Consider the following 17,430-nt stretch of genomic DNA (forward strand, 5'->3'; position numbering starts at 1 on the left):
AAAATACCAAAAAGGAAGAATAGTTAAGAAATCAAATATGTTTAATTAAGCAATCAAGGATTGTGGATTCCAGTACAATAATTCAAGTTAAAATTTCTACATTTCCATATAAACTCTCTTCTTGTGCAGAAAGTAGTGTGGCATTATTTTTAAATTCTAAATATAGCACCCTCTGGGCATCAGATCTCAGGGGCCAACTTTTGCTAGGTAAGAAATGTTACAGCTCTTCTGGAAAATGAATGCACTATTTAGCCCAATACTTGACTTAATTTTCAGATATTAAATGCAAAACTGTATCTAACTGGGTTTTATCTTTTAATTCAAAGCATTTGTTTATGCAACATCAGTTGTGTTCTAGCATGTTCCTAAGCAATACTCACATTCCTTTTAAAGCAATACTCACATTCCTTTTTTAAAAAATATATTTTATTGGTGTTCAGTTGCTTTACAGTGTTGTGTTAGCTTCTACTATACAGCAAACTGAATCAGCAGTGCATATAGTATAAGTATATATACGTATACCCCCTCTCTTGGCCTTTCTTCCCATTCAGGTCACCACAGCACAGTAAGTAGAGCTCTCTGTGCTATGCAGTTTGCGCTCATTAATTATCTATTTTATACATAACATCAGTAGTGTATATGTGTTAATCCAAATTTCCCTATTCCGCCACGCCCCCCTCCCCCGCTTTCATTTATATTGATTACTTGTAGCTGTCCTAGGAAGAAAGTCTTTAAAGCTTCACCACAAGAAAAGAAAAGATAAGAATGCCATTTTCTCAGCTAACAAGTATAATGCTTGAGTTGTTCTCACTCACATTGGAAGCCTGAATGCTATTTGCCAAGTTTGACTAAGTCAAGGAGATCGTTTCCAGATACAGCTATAAGTTTATTTTGCTCAAAACCATTTCCCTAAAATAAAGTCTACAATGTTAATAATTTATTAGAGTGTGTGTGTGTGCGTGTGCGTGCTAAGTCACTTCAGTCGTGTCCAACTCTCTGCGACCCTATGGACCATAGCCCACCAGCCTCCTCTGTTTATGGAATTCTCCAGGCAAGAATACTTGAGTGGGTTGCCATGCCCCTCTTGCAGGGGATCTTCCTGATCCAGGGATCAAACCCGTGTCTTTTATGTCTCCTGCCTTGGCAGGTGTGTTCTTTACCACTGGCGCCACCTGGGAAGCATTATCAGAGTATAAGACATGACTATTTTATATGGTTTATGATAACAATATATTAGGGTGACCGACTCATCATTGTATGCGTGGAACTTTCTGGGGTTTTCTGGTTTTTGCACTGAGTCTTATATCCTGGAAACCCCCCAATCTCAGGCAAATCAGAACAGGCATTCTAAATAAAGATCTGTTCCTGATAAAATGTCATTTCAAAAATAGTCTATCCACTTAATTTGAAGAAATTAAAAGAAAATAGATTTAATAAATTACCTTCTTTCTTAAAAAAAAAGAGAACAGTATTTACATTTTTCATTCAAATTCGTCAAGTGCTTTCTCTGCATTCATTTTTGTCTCCAATTTTGGGTTATTTTTTATACAATAAATATACAATCAAAATTGGTTTCAGCTTTTAAGATCCCCAGGTTAAGATTTTTCTCTACACACAGTCAGACACCACTGGACAAAACCCCAGACAAGCCTGTAATTGTGCACATACACCCAGAATGAAGCATCTATATTTATAATGCAATTTCAAGACAGTGTATCAGATTTAAGATCTTTATTATCTCTGAGACAGGACAGCATGTAGATAAATGTCCTCATGGTCCAAGCTTTCAAAGAATGTCACCATTTATTCTGCGGATATGCATCCTTGCACAGCCATGAGTCGGGACTGTGCATGACACAGCTAAATACAATTCTGTTCCCCCAGTCCCCGACTTCTCCTCCTTTGCCCCTGAATCTTCCCTTGTCTCTTCTCTGCTCCCTCCTTCAGATGTTCATTTTGAAGATACGCTTTTCACTGGGATTAATACAAGGTTTGCATTTACAATTTTCATTTACCAAACAGAAAAATATTTTACTAGAAAGGAATGGTATTAAGGAGAAATGATTTTCCGTGTGCCCCGAGGCTGGGCATAGGCAGGATTTGATTTGCTATGTTCAGCTGGAATCTGCATTGATACGTGGCAATGAGAGGGGGTGTTTAATAAAATTTACATTTCATTTTCTCACTTGACATCAGTCTCCTGTCACTCATGGAACTGATGGGGATCCTGCAAATAACTTTCATCAGAATCTAGTTGGGAAGACACTGGGAAATGAGAAGACAGAAGGGAGAGAGGAAGACAAGGACAGTCTGGCTTGTTTTCATCTCGTGGTTCTGGGATGGGAACATATCCATGGTGTCTGGAAATCCTAAGAGCCAGCATCCTCCACCCTGAAGAAGCGAGCGCCAGTGGGACACCTGGGGAGACCCCAGGACTGATGCCATCCAGCTGCCCACAGGGGGACCTGCAGGTTGAGTGAGGGCTTTAAGCTTCTAGGAGCTAGAAGTGATTCATGTCTGCTGAAAATGAGAACAGGGGACACCCAAGAGACAGGAGCAAATACAAGAGGACTGGTCTTCCCCTTGTTTATGGAAACCATAGTGTCTCTATAGCTGTGTAACGAATCACCACAACTTACCAACTTAAAACAGTACCCACATTGGAATCGCACTCAGTCATAGGGAAGAGGGAAATCCTGCCATCAGCAACAACACAGTGAACCTGAAGAACATTCTCTAAGTGAAAGAAGCCAACATAGATCAAGTCAGGCATGGGCACTTTATTTAATCATGTGGTGGTTGATAAAGCAGATGGCATCTTAAACTCTGCCTGCCATATTGTCCTATGTACGACCAGTGGTGCCTGCTCAGGAGAGACAGAATGCACGTTGTAGAGGTCAGCTGGTGCCTTCCTAGAATTCTGAAGATCAAGAAGGTAAAAGGCAAGGCATGGGATGAGGTCCTCCTCAGGGAGGCATCTGAGAATCAGGAGGGTGTATAGGGTTACCGTGAATCCCAAAAAGAATCCCATACGGGTCTGTTTCGTTGAATGTCAGAAATAACCAGGGCAATCTGGCAAAGGCAGTAAGCTCTTATTCAGCAGGTGAGGACTCTGTGAGCCAGAAGATACGAGTTACACGTTGATGAATGTCTTAACACATGTCCCCTTCATAAGAATAAAAGGAGACATAGAAGTCATGATTACTTTCCATCCATCAGGAAAGTACTATTCAACAATAGTTTGGCATATTTCTCAATACCATCTGAGTCAAAATGGTTCTTCCTCACTTGACTTGATATGACAAGCAAAGAAGGAATCTAGAGAAACAGCCTCTGCAAGCCCCAGTGGATGGTTCAGGGTTGTTTGGGCAGAAAATTCCAATGTGGGCACTAGGGGTGGGCATGGTGTGTGGGTGGGCACATCCTCCTGGCTTCATGGTCGGACTGCCTACATAGAAGAGTGAATGAGGGTGGAGTCCTCTAGAGCAAGGGCCTGGAGTGGAAACCATTATCTGAGTCTAAAAGCAGCATTGGCTAGAGTGCCAAATATTTTGATCCAAACTTTCTTTGGTATATGAAGAAATTAGATCTCATTTATCTCATTTATCCCCTTCATTAGCTAAATTAGACAAGAGAAACAGCATTTAACTAGGCCTGTCATATTCGACTCTTAGCGACCTCATGGACTGCAGCCTACCAGGCTCCTCCATCCATGGATTCTTCACACAAGAGTACTGGAGTGGGGTGCCATTGCCTTCTCCGGTAAAATCTCAACAAAGTAGGATGCTGAAATACATGCAAAATTTACTGACAATTTTCCCCAAGAAGTAAGAATTGTTTCCCAGTGTCTAATCTATTTAGTTACAGTGGGTATTCTTTCACCTGGCCCACTTTAAGTTGAAATCACTTCTACCATCTTTTTATTATCATTTCACATGCTACAAAGTTATGAATTATTCATCTAGCCATTTATTTTCTATATTCGACACCATTAATTCATTTCCTTAAAGGATCCATGATCTGGGGTTGAGTGACTTTCATGGTTGCTGCTGCTGCTGCTGCTAAGTCACTTCAGTCGTGTCCAACTCTGTGCGACCCCATTGACAGCAGCCCACCAGGTTCCTCCGTCCCTGGGATTCTCCAGGCAAGAACACTGGAGTGGGGTACCATGTCCTTCTCCAATGCATGAAAGTGAAGAGTGAAAGTGAAGTCACTCAGTCGTGTCTGACTCTTAGCGACCCCATGTACTGCAGCCCATCAGGCTCCTCCACCCATGGGATTTTCCAGGCAAGAGTACTGGAGTGGGTCGCCATTGCCTTCTCCGGACTTTTATGGTTAAATTTATATATTTTTCTTTTACCTGAAACATCAGTTTTTAAATCTATTTAAATCCTCTCTCTTCTCTTATGAACCACTAATGTTTTCCTTCCCTATTTCAAGTCTTTCTCCCCTTATTACAAATAGCATTATCCTCTCTTTGCAATTTTTGTCTAGTATAGAAAAAGATTCATCTATGGAGAGAATTATCAAAATGTTTAAAATAGTCTAGAAAAAAGATCCTGTGATCTTTAATCATTCCTAGACAGGAACAAAACTTAGACTGGTTTCTGACATCGCTTCTGAAACACTACAGTCCGAAAGTATTGGGTTGATGTTTCTAGAATTTTGCAGAGTAAAGATTGGGATTCCAGTATATTATACTCAGGTTGCTTTTCACTGTGAAAGCTGCTGTTTTCTATGACAAAGGGGTCCAGAAAAGATATATCCCACTAGTTCAATATTAGCTCTCAGATCTGAGCCTGGGCAGGCTCAGTGAGATATTTTTCTTGGTGTCTGATGAGGTTTTGGATCAAGAATCAAAGTTTGGGGCTTCCTTGGTGGTCCAGTGGTTAAGAATCTGCCTTGCAATGCAGAGGACACTGGTTCATCCATGGTTCATCACATGCCACAGGGCAACTAAGCCTATGTACCACAACTACTAAACCCACACTCTGGGGCCTGGAAGTCAGAACTACTGAGCCCACATGCTGCAACTACGAAGTGTGCAGGCCCTAGAGCTGGTGCTCTGCAACAAGGGAAGCCACCACAATACAACAGCTGCACACCACAACTAGAGAGTAGCCTCTGCTCACTGCCACTGCAACTAGAGAAAGCCCTGCACAGCAACAAAGACGCAGTGCAGCCAAAGATGAATAAATATTTTTTTTTTTAAAAAAAGAACCAAAGTTGAGCCTTCAGTCTATGGCTTATTATGTTCGGTGATGAAAGAGTGAATCAAGGAGAGAAGGTATCGCAAAGGTCAAGAGAGGAAACTGTTTCAAGAATGGGGAAGAGAAAGGATGGGGTTAACATGCAGGATGAAGACAGGCTCATTCTTTAGAATTGGCAATATGGAGGTTGCTGGTAATTGCCATAAGAGCAGCCTCTTCTGCAGAGGAGTCAGAAGTGTATTGGAATGCCTGGAAGAATAAATGAAAATGGAAGTAACTTAACCTGTGAACAAAAGTCTCAAACAGTGTTAACGGAATGGGTTAAGAAAATGGGAAGAGATATGAAGGGGCCTATAGAATCAAAGAATGTCTGATTTTTTTTTCTTTTAAGTGGGAGCTACTCAATCATGTTGGACAGTTATGGGGACACTCCAGTAGATGGGGAGAGATTTATGCTTTTGAAAAGAGAGGTGAGAACTGAGTCAGTGGCATCCCTGAGAACAGAATAAAGATAGGTGGAAAAAATTTCAATGAGAAAAAAATGGTTGGTATTACTAATGTATAGCCCAAATTATAGCACTTCTAGAGTTGTCAGAATTATAGATAAGTACACAGGATTATTTATTTACTCCCAAATTTTAAGAAAAATTAAAGATTTTTTTGATGTGGACCACTTTTAAAGCCTTTATTGAATTTATTACCATATTGCTTCTGTTTTATGTTTTGGTTTTTTTGACTGTGAAGTATGTGTGACCTTAGTTCCCCGAACAGGTATCAAACCAGCACCCCCTGCATTGGAAAGGGAAGTCTTAAAAACCAGACTGCCAGTGAAGTCCCTAAGAAACTTTGGAGCATATTATTTTTCCCACCATACCCTTTGAAGCCCATGGCCTTTTGACTTAAGCCTCTATCTCTCGAAAGTCTGAGTCTCTGGAGCCTACTTAATAAGTGCGTTGTGACAGCTGCTACCAAGAGGCAGCTTTTGTGTTTAGGGTTATAGCATACTTGGTCTAGGTTTAGAATAAGTCCTCGTGGAGCAGGGCTGGAAGAAGTGCAGGCTGTGGCACTGATCTGGTGAGAGGCGTGTTATCCAGCAGGAATTCTCAGCGCTATGAGTGTCATGTCGGGTCCACTCGTGACTTAGGGTTAGCAACCGCTTCCCCATTGTTTCCTCAATATGAATAATGGAAAAGCCATTCTTTCATATTCGAATCTTACTAAGAGATATTGAGCCCATAGACATACACACCTGTACACTAAGGCCCTTCACACAGAGGGGCCCCTGGTGACATGCCCTGTATGACATTCCAGGGACACTGTGATGAGAACATAGACTCGTCAGCACTTTATTCATTGCCCACTATGGAACACTCTTTTCCTCATTCAGAGATTTTCCCTACTCTTTCTTTTATTCCCAGTCCATTCATCTTCTCTGTCCACTCTTTATTTCTCCCACAGATATTTGTCTCCTCTTTCTTTGCAAAAGTTTTTTCCTATAAGCAATTTCTAGGCCTGGGTATTGCTAACCTTTGGACAACGAACAGATGGAGAAAATATTTCTAAATTTTATTTTTATTAGTAGTATATTTTAAGAAAATTTGAAATTCAAAAAGATATAAAAGATGAAGTACAAGTCTCCTCATATTCCCTACTCCATTATCTAAAGGTAGCTCATTTTAAAATATGTATTGGCTATCTCTCCATAATTTTTCTGTACATAAATCAACTATAGATAAAAACACACTATACCCATTTTTTGCAACTTGCTTTATGTTTTTTTAGCCTAATGGTATATCTTGAATAATTTTCTACATCAGTCATTCTACTGGATAGATGTACCACTAAATTAAGGAAAATTTTAAAAAGAAGCAGATACATTAATTTTTCCCCCCAATTTTGCCTTGTACCTTTGTAAGGATTCAGTAACTGTTTATTATATAAAGTGGAGAGAAGAATGATATTTCTCACATTTTTGAAAAGAGATTGATTTTCTTTCCTCTTATTATGGCTACTCATTTTAAAATAAAAGATATAGTGATAATAATAAATGAGGCATCATTTTTGAGACTGAAATAAGGAATGATATGGAGAAATCAGCTTCCCAGGTGGCTCAGTGGTAAAGAATATGCCTGTGGCACCTGCAAGAGTCGCAGGTTTGATTTCTGGGTGGGGAGGATCCCCTAGAGAAGGAAATAGCAACCTACTCCAGTATTCTTGCCTGGGAAATCCCATGGACAGAGGAGACTGGCAGGCTACCGTCCATGGAGTGGCAGAGTCTGACACCACTTAGCAATTGAGGACACATGCACAGAGATATCAACTCACACTCCAGTAAATTCTAGAAAGTCCTACCAATGTGTTAAACAAAACTTCTGTCTCAAAACAGAACAGATTGATGGGCAGAATCTATTCTTTTTCTGAATTGTTCCAAGCAGACATCTCCAGTCTGTTTTGAGGTAGAAGAAATGTTTGTAAACAACCAAATCTATGAATTTGACCATTTAAACCTCATTTAACTTAAAAAACTACATTCTGGAAATATGGTTTGTCTCTCACATATGTCTGTAATTGGTCACAGTGACATAGTGTAAGCTGAAATCAATTGTTCTACATCCAGTACGGTAATTCCTTCTGCTTATAGTTCTTTTAACATTGACACTGAATACAAGTTCTGGAAACAAAATATGGAATAAATACATGAATTTTAAATGACAGAATTAATTAAAATCCTTTACTTTCATTGACATGTACATGACATTTTATGGAAGCTTAGTTGAATAATATTTGCGTGTGATCTATATTCAGTTTCATCATATTCATTTTGCATATTGTTTGCATACATTTCAATGTACAGTAATTTTATACATTCGGAGTTAGATTGCTAGAAGGAAGGGAATCACTCAACTGAATAATCTATGAAAGGGGAGGGCTCTGAAGGACTAAATCCTCTTGGTACTCAACAGCCTCTTTGGGTGATGAGATGGGCAAGTCTGCTTCAGAATACAACCTTGGTTAGATTGGCCAAGGCTTTCTCTCTGAGAGACACATGAAGCTCTGTCAGAGACTGGTGCCTTTCCTGTACACAATTCCCCAAACTCAAGAGATAATGAAAACTACTCCAGCTACCATCATTCCTCTCAGCTTTAACATCCATAAATATTTACAAATAATTTTGAACGGTCTAGAATTTTAGTTTGTTCAATATCTTGGGGGAAAGGAGTCCTTCAAACATAGAAAATCAGAAATGGGAGACAAGAAGTTCTTTGAAATTACACAGGAACAAGACATTTTAAATTACTTATTTGAAGAAAGGGTAAGATTTGATACTGCTGGGAAACATTTACTGGGTCCCCTATGTTAATGGTCTGAGTAAGTTTGTGGTTGGCTTTATCTAATCAGCTCATCTTCAGACATAAATGAACCAAGAACTGCTCTATTTGCCTCTAGCATTTACCCAATTCTCCCATTTTTGGATGAGGAAAAGAAAGACTGCCTTAACTATGGGTTGGGAATTCTGGCCAGACTCTGAAATCCCAAGACACATGCAAGAGCCTTCCATGTTACTCTGGATAATTCTGGTTGCTATTCAGGTTCAAAGAGTCCATTCTGGACTTGGGGATCCTAGATTTTGGTGGCATAGAGTTAATAGGGAACTTGGGAACTCTAGATGTTCCCAAACAAGCATAGGATCAAACTTACCTTCCAGAAAGATCAGGGTTTAGCACATGGTGGATGGAAAAGAAGATAGTAGAAATTGGGAGAAGGGTAAAGAAGGTGCAGAAATGACAGCTGGTAGCTGACTTTGGCAGAGAAGGCAATGGCACCCCACTCCAGTACTCTTGCCTGGAAAATCCCATGGACAGAGGAGCCTGGTAGGCTGCAGTCCATGGGGTCGTTAAGAGTCGGACACGACTGAGCTACTTCACTTTCACTTTTCACTTTCATGCATTGGAAAAGGAAAGGGCAACCCACTCCAGTGTTCTTGCCTGGAGAATCCCAGGGATGGCAGAGCCTCGTAAGCTGCCATCTATGGGGTCGCACAGAGTTGGACACAACTGAAGCGACTTAGCAGAAGCAGCACCAGCTGACTTTGGGGAAGGGTTAGATGGAAAAATTCAAGTCGTGGGTGATTTCTAGATTTCTGGCCTGAATGAGGTCATGCCATGTATTGTGTGAGGGCAATGTAATACTGAAAGACAGAAGACATACTTTCTCGCTAATGCCTTCAAATAATGACTTTCTGCCATCATCTGAAGGATAAATCTAGTGGAAGCTCTCAGTAGGCAATTTGATAAAGAGTATAGAGTTCAGGAAAGACACCTGTGTTGGAACTGGAGGTGGTGAAAGGGAGAGTGTATAGACAGACCCTTAGTAAGCAGTTTTTATATTTCTCAAAAGCCTTAACTACAAATGCGTTTGTACTAAAGAATCATAGCTCTCTGAGGACCTGGAGAATCTAGCATAATGTCCTGGGGAAGGCTGCCTACCTCCTTTCAGAGGCAGCTTTAAGGTCTGAGATATCAGTAAGACATCTAAAGAATGGACACAGAAATTGGGAACTTTCCCACCAGCTTGTGTAGAGTGAGACATACTTTCTCACTGATGCTCTCAGACAATGACTTTCTGCCAGTAGTACCTCCTCTGGGGCTAATTCCAGGACATTATTATTTAAAATTCTGCCATAGAAGAGTGTTTTTCCTTCCTCTGTTCTAATGCAAACGTAAGACATCCCTTTCATCTTTCAGAGACTGGAAAATCCTGGTTTAGATAAAAGCTGAGAGCAAGTTCTTACTAGATATTTTCTTTACCTTAGCTGTCTTGGCTTCACTCATTGGTGCAAAAGATCTGCCAGATACACAGTTGGGCTTGCTTAAAGTATCACTCAGTTTGGACATAGATGGGCCCTCTGCAAATGTGTGAATTGGGTGAAGCTTCCTTTCATATCCTTACTCAACTTATCAACATGGTTAACCCTCTGCTCTGGTTTCAATCTGAACCCTCAGCACAAAGCCTAGAGAGGCTGCACATGGTTCTCCCACACAGTATCTTTCCCCAAAAGCAGCTCTCTAATATTTCTCTAATAATTAAGTTAGCTGATAATCCACTTGGCTACTTGGTCATCCCTGTTTTCCCAATAGTTTCCTTCCACTTTTTTTAATGTGGCTCAATTATTAAAAGAAAGAACTACTGAAAAAATTACTTGGCCCATGGACCATTTCCTTACCCAGACCTGCTATTCTTATATTCTTGTCCTTAACTAATATATCAGCAAAGCCCAGGAGAATATAATTTCCAGGTGTCAATACTCACAAGGAGCAAAGATGATGTGTTTGTTCAACTATGGGCTCCTAATAATGAGTGAATTTAAGTTGTGAAATAAAATCAGTTTGTGAAAAATCAGGCAAGTGCCTTATGGTTGGAAGGTAAGCTCTGATAGACCAGAAAGTGGGGTCTTCTCTTGTCCTTCAAATATTCCCATAGGATAAAGAAATGTTTTACTCTAACACTGCAGAAACAGCTGTAGCCATCCAGACTTTGTCATGATCCCTTCAATAAGAGAAGCCCAAAGCACTGTGGGTAATCATTCTAGAACAGAGGTCCCCAAACCTTTTGGTACCGGGGACCAATTTCATGGAAGAGCATTATATTTATTATGCACTTTATTTTTAATCTAATGCTGCCATTGATCTTACAGGAGGAGGTTGGAAACCCCGGTGGCCTGGAGGTCGGGGACTTTGTCCTAGAAGAAACTTAATGCCACTCCCTACTGTAATAAATCAGCCTGCAGTGGGAAGCCTATCCCTTCTCCACTGGATCTTCCCGACCTAGGAATCAAATCGGGGTCTCCTGTGTTGCAGGCAGATTCTTTACCAACTGAGCTGTCAGGGAAGCCCCTTGAATAAATCAGCAGTATACCTTTATTAAAATTGCAAAATCAATAAGATAACCAGCTTAAGATAAAAACAAGTTAAAAAATCAGTATTTGGGAACTTATTACTTGCCTAGCATTGGACTAAGATTCATGATTAATAAAAAAGATATGTTAGATATTGTTTCAACCTACATCACTTATATGACTATCTTCCATGTTAAACTTGAAAAGAAAGAATTCAGAATCCATCTTCTCCCTTCTGGGCTTCCAAGATAGCACAGTGGTAAAGAATCTGCCTGCCAATGCAAGAGACACAGGTTCGATCCCTGGGTTGGGAAGAGCCCTTGGAGAAGGAAATGGCAACCCACTCCAGTATTCTGGCCTAGAAAATCTCATGGACAGAGAAGCCTAGTGGGTTACAGTCCACAGGGTCACAAAGAGTTGGACAAGACTGAGCACACACGTGCATATTCTCCCTTCTTAGTCCAAACTGGTCAGGCCTCATCTTCCCTGCTCATCATGATCCAGATATATTTTGAACACTATAAATTGCAGCCCAAATGTCCTCAATCACAGCTGTTCCTGAACAGCCTCTGGATGTACTGAATGGAGGCAGAATGCCTCAGTGGCACCACAGGAGCCTGGCTTCTCCTGGGAAAGCTCTAGACTGATGTGCCCCTTGCCGAGCTGACTCTGGCCCTGCAAACGCTGCCTCTCTCGTCTGAGGTCTGGGCAGAGCAGCAGCAGCTGATCTTGGCCTGCCAGCTGGTATCTCAGCACCTGCTCCTGGGCCCCCTTCCAGCCCCTACTCTCCTGAAGGCACTCCTGCTGAGCAGGAGAGCCTGGAGTACAGGTGTTCCTGTGCGATGTGACGCTGGCAATACTGGGAGCAGGCACAGTGGCCTCTTCTCGGCTGCCACCTTCCTCTCGGACCACACGGTGGCTCACCTTCCTTCTGGACACACCATTCAGGGACTGATGGGGGAGCTGGTTCAGCTTGGCCAGCATGACCTTCATCCTCAAATCTGTGAGAGACAAGAAGGAGGAGAAGAAACAGACTTAGCCCTCAATCAGCTGACTGCATGTTTTGCATATTTAACATTCTTGAAAAGATATCACCAAATAATTGAAGACTGAGTTATATCAACTTACCAATTTCTAAATATCGTTGGGAGTGCACACTTTTTCAAAAAACCCATGTCTCCCACATCCATCAATTAATTAATTGATAATTAATATAAATTGTCTAATACAAATTTGATAATATCGCTTCCCAGAAAAAACTTTTACAATGCTCATAAGAAGTCAATCAGGATTTTTCATTGTAAGCATGGGAGCTTAAATATGAAAATTAAGCTACAATCAGACCTTACTATGGAGGTTAACTCACACCTGCATTAATAAACATAAAACCAGTCTTATTAATACTTTTGACTTTTATGCCAAATTCACAATTTGAATATATTTTATTTTATAAAAACAAACATATGCAGAGATAAATATATAAAAAAACAAGTATCTATAAGAGTGTATATATATAATTACTCACCTATAAGAATCATCTTAAAACACACCCTAGGCCTGAAATATTTTTTCCACCTGTCTTTCAAAACCCTCTGCCTTCTTTTACTCACCTCCCCAAATTTCTCTCTTTCTTCAGAAAGTATTTCCTAACTCATGAATGTCTAATTCTCATAATTCATTGGGTATTGAGGGATGTACAAAGCCTAGTTTTATAAACAATAAAGTGCTATAGTTCAACTTTAAAACAATTGTATTAAATTATTTTTTTAATCAAATTAAAGGTAATTCAAGATTGTTAATGCCACTCATACATTTACATTCCAGTATGCATTCCTTGAAGAAAGAAAGGCTAATAATCATTTAAAGTAACACTTTTATAGCAATTATATGCTGGGCACCAGGTTTTATATATATATGTAAATATACATATACATAACTATATATATATATATATATATATATATACACTAAATTTAATCCTTACAACAACCTTCTGAAGTGTTATTACCATCTCCCTTTTAGAAGGGAGGCCATGGAGATACAGGGATTAAGTAACTTCTCAAGACCACAAATAATATGACAGCACATCTTACTGTACAGAAGTCAAGATCTGTGACTCCAGAGTTGTAGTGAGAGAACCAAACAATGCTGTGTACAATTAAAGCTAGCAAAGGGGAGTTAAGAAGAATGCTTGGCTAAATACATGCATCAGAGTGTAGCACACGTGGGAATGTCATCTTCCATGTGCCTTAGAGTGAAATAAAAGGTTGAGAAATACCCTAAAACCCCTGAGAGGCAGTACTGTCACTGACATTTCCCATCCCTGATTTTCTAATTTCTCATCATCAAATGCATTAATGTGAATTTTTATACATACATACTTTTATATACAAGGTAAATGCTAATTGATAAACCTGTGTATTATACCGCTCTGTCAGTTTACTGAGCCTGTCTTGGCTTATGTTAGGAGAGAATCAGCAAGTCTGTATCACAGTGTAAGAGACAATATTATAGTATAACTATAAATAACATAATATATATATTTATTTGTTTAATTTATTAATTTTATTAATTTCTATAAATATAAATAAATGTTATATATATACATATATATATAAACAAGGGCTTCCCTGTTGGCTCAGATGGTAAAGAATTTGCCTGCAAGGCAGGAGACCTGGATTCGATCCCTGAGATGGGAAGATCCCCTGGAGAGGGAAACATATAATATACTGCTGATTTGGAACAGTAAAACAAGATAAAGTAATCATGCTGTTTATATTGTTTTGATGATGTGTCAGTTAATATTCTGTGAAACTCATGTTATCCACATCTTCTCTCCTCCTCCACAGTCATTTCTCCTAGCTTGTAACTGCTATGGTCCCCTAACTATGGGATAATTCTCTTGCTTAGAGCTTCCAGGTTATCCTAGTCTCCCTATGGGATTTCAAATCCTTCCAGAACTGTTTCTTGACAGCTCAAAGGCATTGATTTATGCCTCAATACTTGTTGACTGGAGTTTCTCATTTTACTTGTGCAACTGTTTCTATTATTGGTCACCTTTCCTTATATGACAGTCTCATCTTCTTCTTAGGACTTGGAGTTCCTTCAGGGAAGGAACTTTTTTGCCATCAACCTTGTCCCTCTATTAAGCCCAGCTCTATGCTGAGTCCTGAGTTTGGTGTCATCTCTATAATTACCGCTCCCACCAAGAGGAAAAGACATAGTTTATCAAGATCAGCAAATAACCAAAGAATAGGAATAATAAATTGTCAGGTAGAAGCAAACTTAAAAAAGGAAAATGGGCTTTGAATTTTTATCCCTTGGTAAAACCAATACCACTTCATATAAGGGGAATCAAACACTGCAAGTCACCTATTTTCAATCCATTGAAGATATTGTTATCCTATTTTTGAGAGACCGTCTTTGGAAATCTATTCCCCCTTGTTCTTCGAGTCTGCATCTATTCATGAAAGACTAACACAAGCGTAGCTTTCCTTTGCAAGCCCCCAAACATTTAAAAATCTCCCATGAATTATTTACATGGCAGCTCCAATCAGCAACATACCTGACAGACTCCCCAGCCGAAATGAAAGTGCGCTGTGTAAAGGTGTCGAGGGAGGCTGGCCGCCTCCCACTGTGAGGTTATAGACAGAACTAAGTCAGCACACATTATATGTCAGCGCCAACATCAGAAAGAATCCGATCCTTTGATCTTGGACCTCCACAGGAAGCTTAGATCTCAGACAAATTAGATAAAAAATGAATTTATAGCAGATATGTGTCCTAAGGCATTCAGCTGAATGTTTGGGTCTTAGGAAAGGAAGAATAGTGAGTATCAAAACATATGCAACAGCAAGCCTCCTTTCCACCTCCACCTTGTTGGTGAATCCCCATTAAAATGGAAAGATAGGATTTCACATTTCCCCTCTATGTCTCTTAGAGTCCTGTTGGTGGGTTTGATCAAGCTTCAGGGAGACTACGGGAACATATATCCTTACTCTATGAAAAAGAGAAAGGCTTGGTGGTTTGGGGTCCACGCAAGTTCATCCACAGTTGACTGTAATTTTTCTTAGGTATCCTTAACCTCTTTTGGCTTCTAGAACTTTCTTGGGCAACCAATATCCTGAGCCTATGATTTTAAAGATTTGTGTGGGTAGTAGTCATTAGCTTCTTCTTCTTTTTTTTGCTTGTTTTTGATCATTCCCCAGTTTGCTATATTTTTGAGATTCCATATATAAGTGATATCCAGCAGTATTTGTCTTCCTCTGTCTGACCTACGTCACTCACTGGTTTCTTTTGCAATGGGGAAATTAACAATGACTATCCCCTCCCTCCGCACCGCTCCCTCTCTTCATTTTTATAGCCTAGTCTCCATGCGCTGCATTTACTGTAGGATGACTTGGATTCAGTATGAAAGACCCAATATAAGCTCCTCTATCTTGAAGCCTAAATAGGATCTAAAGCAGAAAGGCGGACAGTGGATCAACCAACATAAAGAACAGACTCCACTTTGGCTTCTCATTTGTCAATAAAGGGAACAGTCCTGCCCACATATTGAAGAAGATATACATAATAATTAATAAATAACATTAAATTATTAATTGGAAAGAATTGCTATTAATGATAAACGTAAGTACTGGGCTTCCCTGGTGGCTCAGTGGTAAAGAATTCACCTACCAATACAGGAGACCAGGGTTCAACTCCTGGGTCAGGAAGAGAAGGAAATGGCAACCCACTCCAGTATTCTTATCTGGGAAATTCCACATACGGAGGAGCAAGGAATCAAACACAACTTAATGACTGAGCACGCATGCATTATAAATACTATCATCTACATTTTTTCTACATTATTTGTTCTTTTAAATGAAAAATTATTATCTATTTTTAATAGGAAATGAATGATGAATAAGGAAGTATGGAAATTTTTAAAAGGTAAAGAAAAAGTGCCTTTCATTCCACATTATACTATAAGTGATCTCCAGTTTATTATTCCTGTGATACTCTAGCAATGGTTATGTTTTAGTAAACCTAATTTAACTCATTAATCTACTCAAAGTTTACTTTGGTAATTTTTTGAAGTATGAATCTAGATTACTAAATGTTCTAAGAAGTCAAATTTCTAGCCCCATTCATAGATGAATGCTTCTGTTTTCCTTTATTTTTATTATCTTCATCATAACTTATATTTCTATACCTAATATCTATATCTATACCTAATTGAGATTATTTCTCCTAATGCTCATATATTCTTGTATCAGTATCACGTTGTCTGAAGAATAGTGACATAAGTATTGTGTCTCTGGTTGAGCTACCTTTGCCCATTGCCAAAAATTCCATTTCCTGTAAAAAATTAGTTTTCTGTCATTAATCTACAGTTTCTGAAGAATTTTAGAATCATCTTATACTGTTCTATTCTGGAGTAAATAATTGACATGGTGTTAAACATTGAGCCACCAGGGATTCCTAAACCAAAGTTAATTTAGAAATAAATATGGTCTTTGCAATATTAATTAATCTAATTAGAAACACACTGTAATTCCCTATGTATTTGTCCTTAAACTCTTCAATGAAATACAGTTTATTTTCTATGTAAATCCCATATATCTCTTGTTTTTCCCCAAGACAGCATATTCTTTGGTCACTATTATATATTTATCTTTCTTAACTGTATACCCTTGGTTTAAACAATATGATTTTTGCTTAGACTGATGTTATATTTGATGAATTTACTCAAGCTATTAATAAATATAGTAGTTAATGGTTGAATCTTTAAGTTACCATTAAACAATCTTCTGCAAATCATATGTATTTTCTCCAAAATTGTCCTCTAAATTTTGTTTTAAATTTGACTGTTTCTTCCCATTCCAAATATATATGTTATAAAATTTTGGTAAGAATGAGTTCTGTACTTTATCATCACTTAAGTAAAAATTCTTCTAATATTCCATTGTTAAAGATGATACTGGATCTTGGTTGCAAATAGCATTGGAACTCCCCATCTTATTTACCAGGTAGGCTTTTATTCCTGGTAATTTTTAAAAAGTTTTCTTTAAGGAATAAGTGATAGATTATGTTTTTTCAATTAGGAGATGTTCATATCTTTGTATTATATGGTATGGACATGCTATTTATTAATAACTTCCAAATATAGTTTGGCTTTCTTGGGAACTTAGGGCAATTTCTGGTCCTGAACTGTTTTGCTCTTCTCTGCTTCCAAATGTCTTGAGGTCAGCAGCCCCCTCCTCTCCTCTCCCTGCTATTTCTATAGATTTGTACTTAAAAAAGGTAAACTGATAGTCTTTTTATTTTACATTCACAAAACAT

At 38.9% G+C, this 17,430-nt stretch overlaps 1 protein-coding gene across 3 annotated transcripts in view; it reads right to left on the reverse strand.

The window, feature by feature from the left end:
* Window positions 1–23: 23 nt before the first annotated feature.
* The window catches only part of PKHD1 (PKHD1 ciliary IPT domain containing fibrocystin/polyductin), a 454,852-nt gene continuing 437,445 nt past the window's right edge, over window positions 24–17,430 (reverse strand). Inside the window, exons 67-68 of one of the 3 annotated variants that reach the window (XM_060403704.1) lie at window positions 12,031–12,107; window positions 24–1,172 (exon numbers count right to left, since the gene is read on the reverse strand). In XM_060403704.1, the coding sequence (XP_060259687.1) occupies window positions 1,005–1,172; window positions 12,031–12,107 (245 nt within the window). In that variant the 3' untranslated portion in view covers window positions 24–1,004. Of the gene's footprint in view, window positions 12,108–17,430 lie in introns of all 3 variants that reach the window. The other 2 variants (XM_060403705.1, XM_027959080.3) reach the window with 2 other exon arrangements.

The sequence above is a fragment of the Ovis aries genome, chromosome 20 (assembly GCF_016772045.2).
Source record: "Ovis aries strain OAR_USU_Benz2616 breed Rambouillet chromosome 20, ARS-UI_Ramb_v3.0, whole genome shotgun sequence".
In the NCBI taxonomy this organism is placed as follows: domain Eukaryota; kingdom Metazoa; phylum Chordata; class Mammalia; order Artiodactyla; family Bovidae; genus Ovis; species Ovis aries.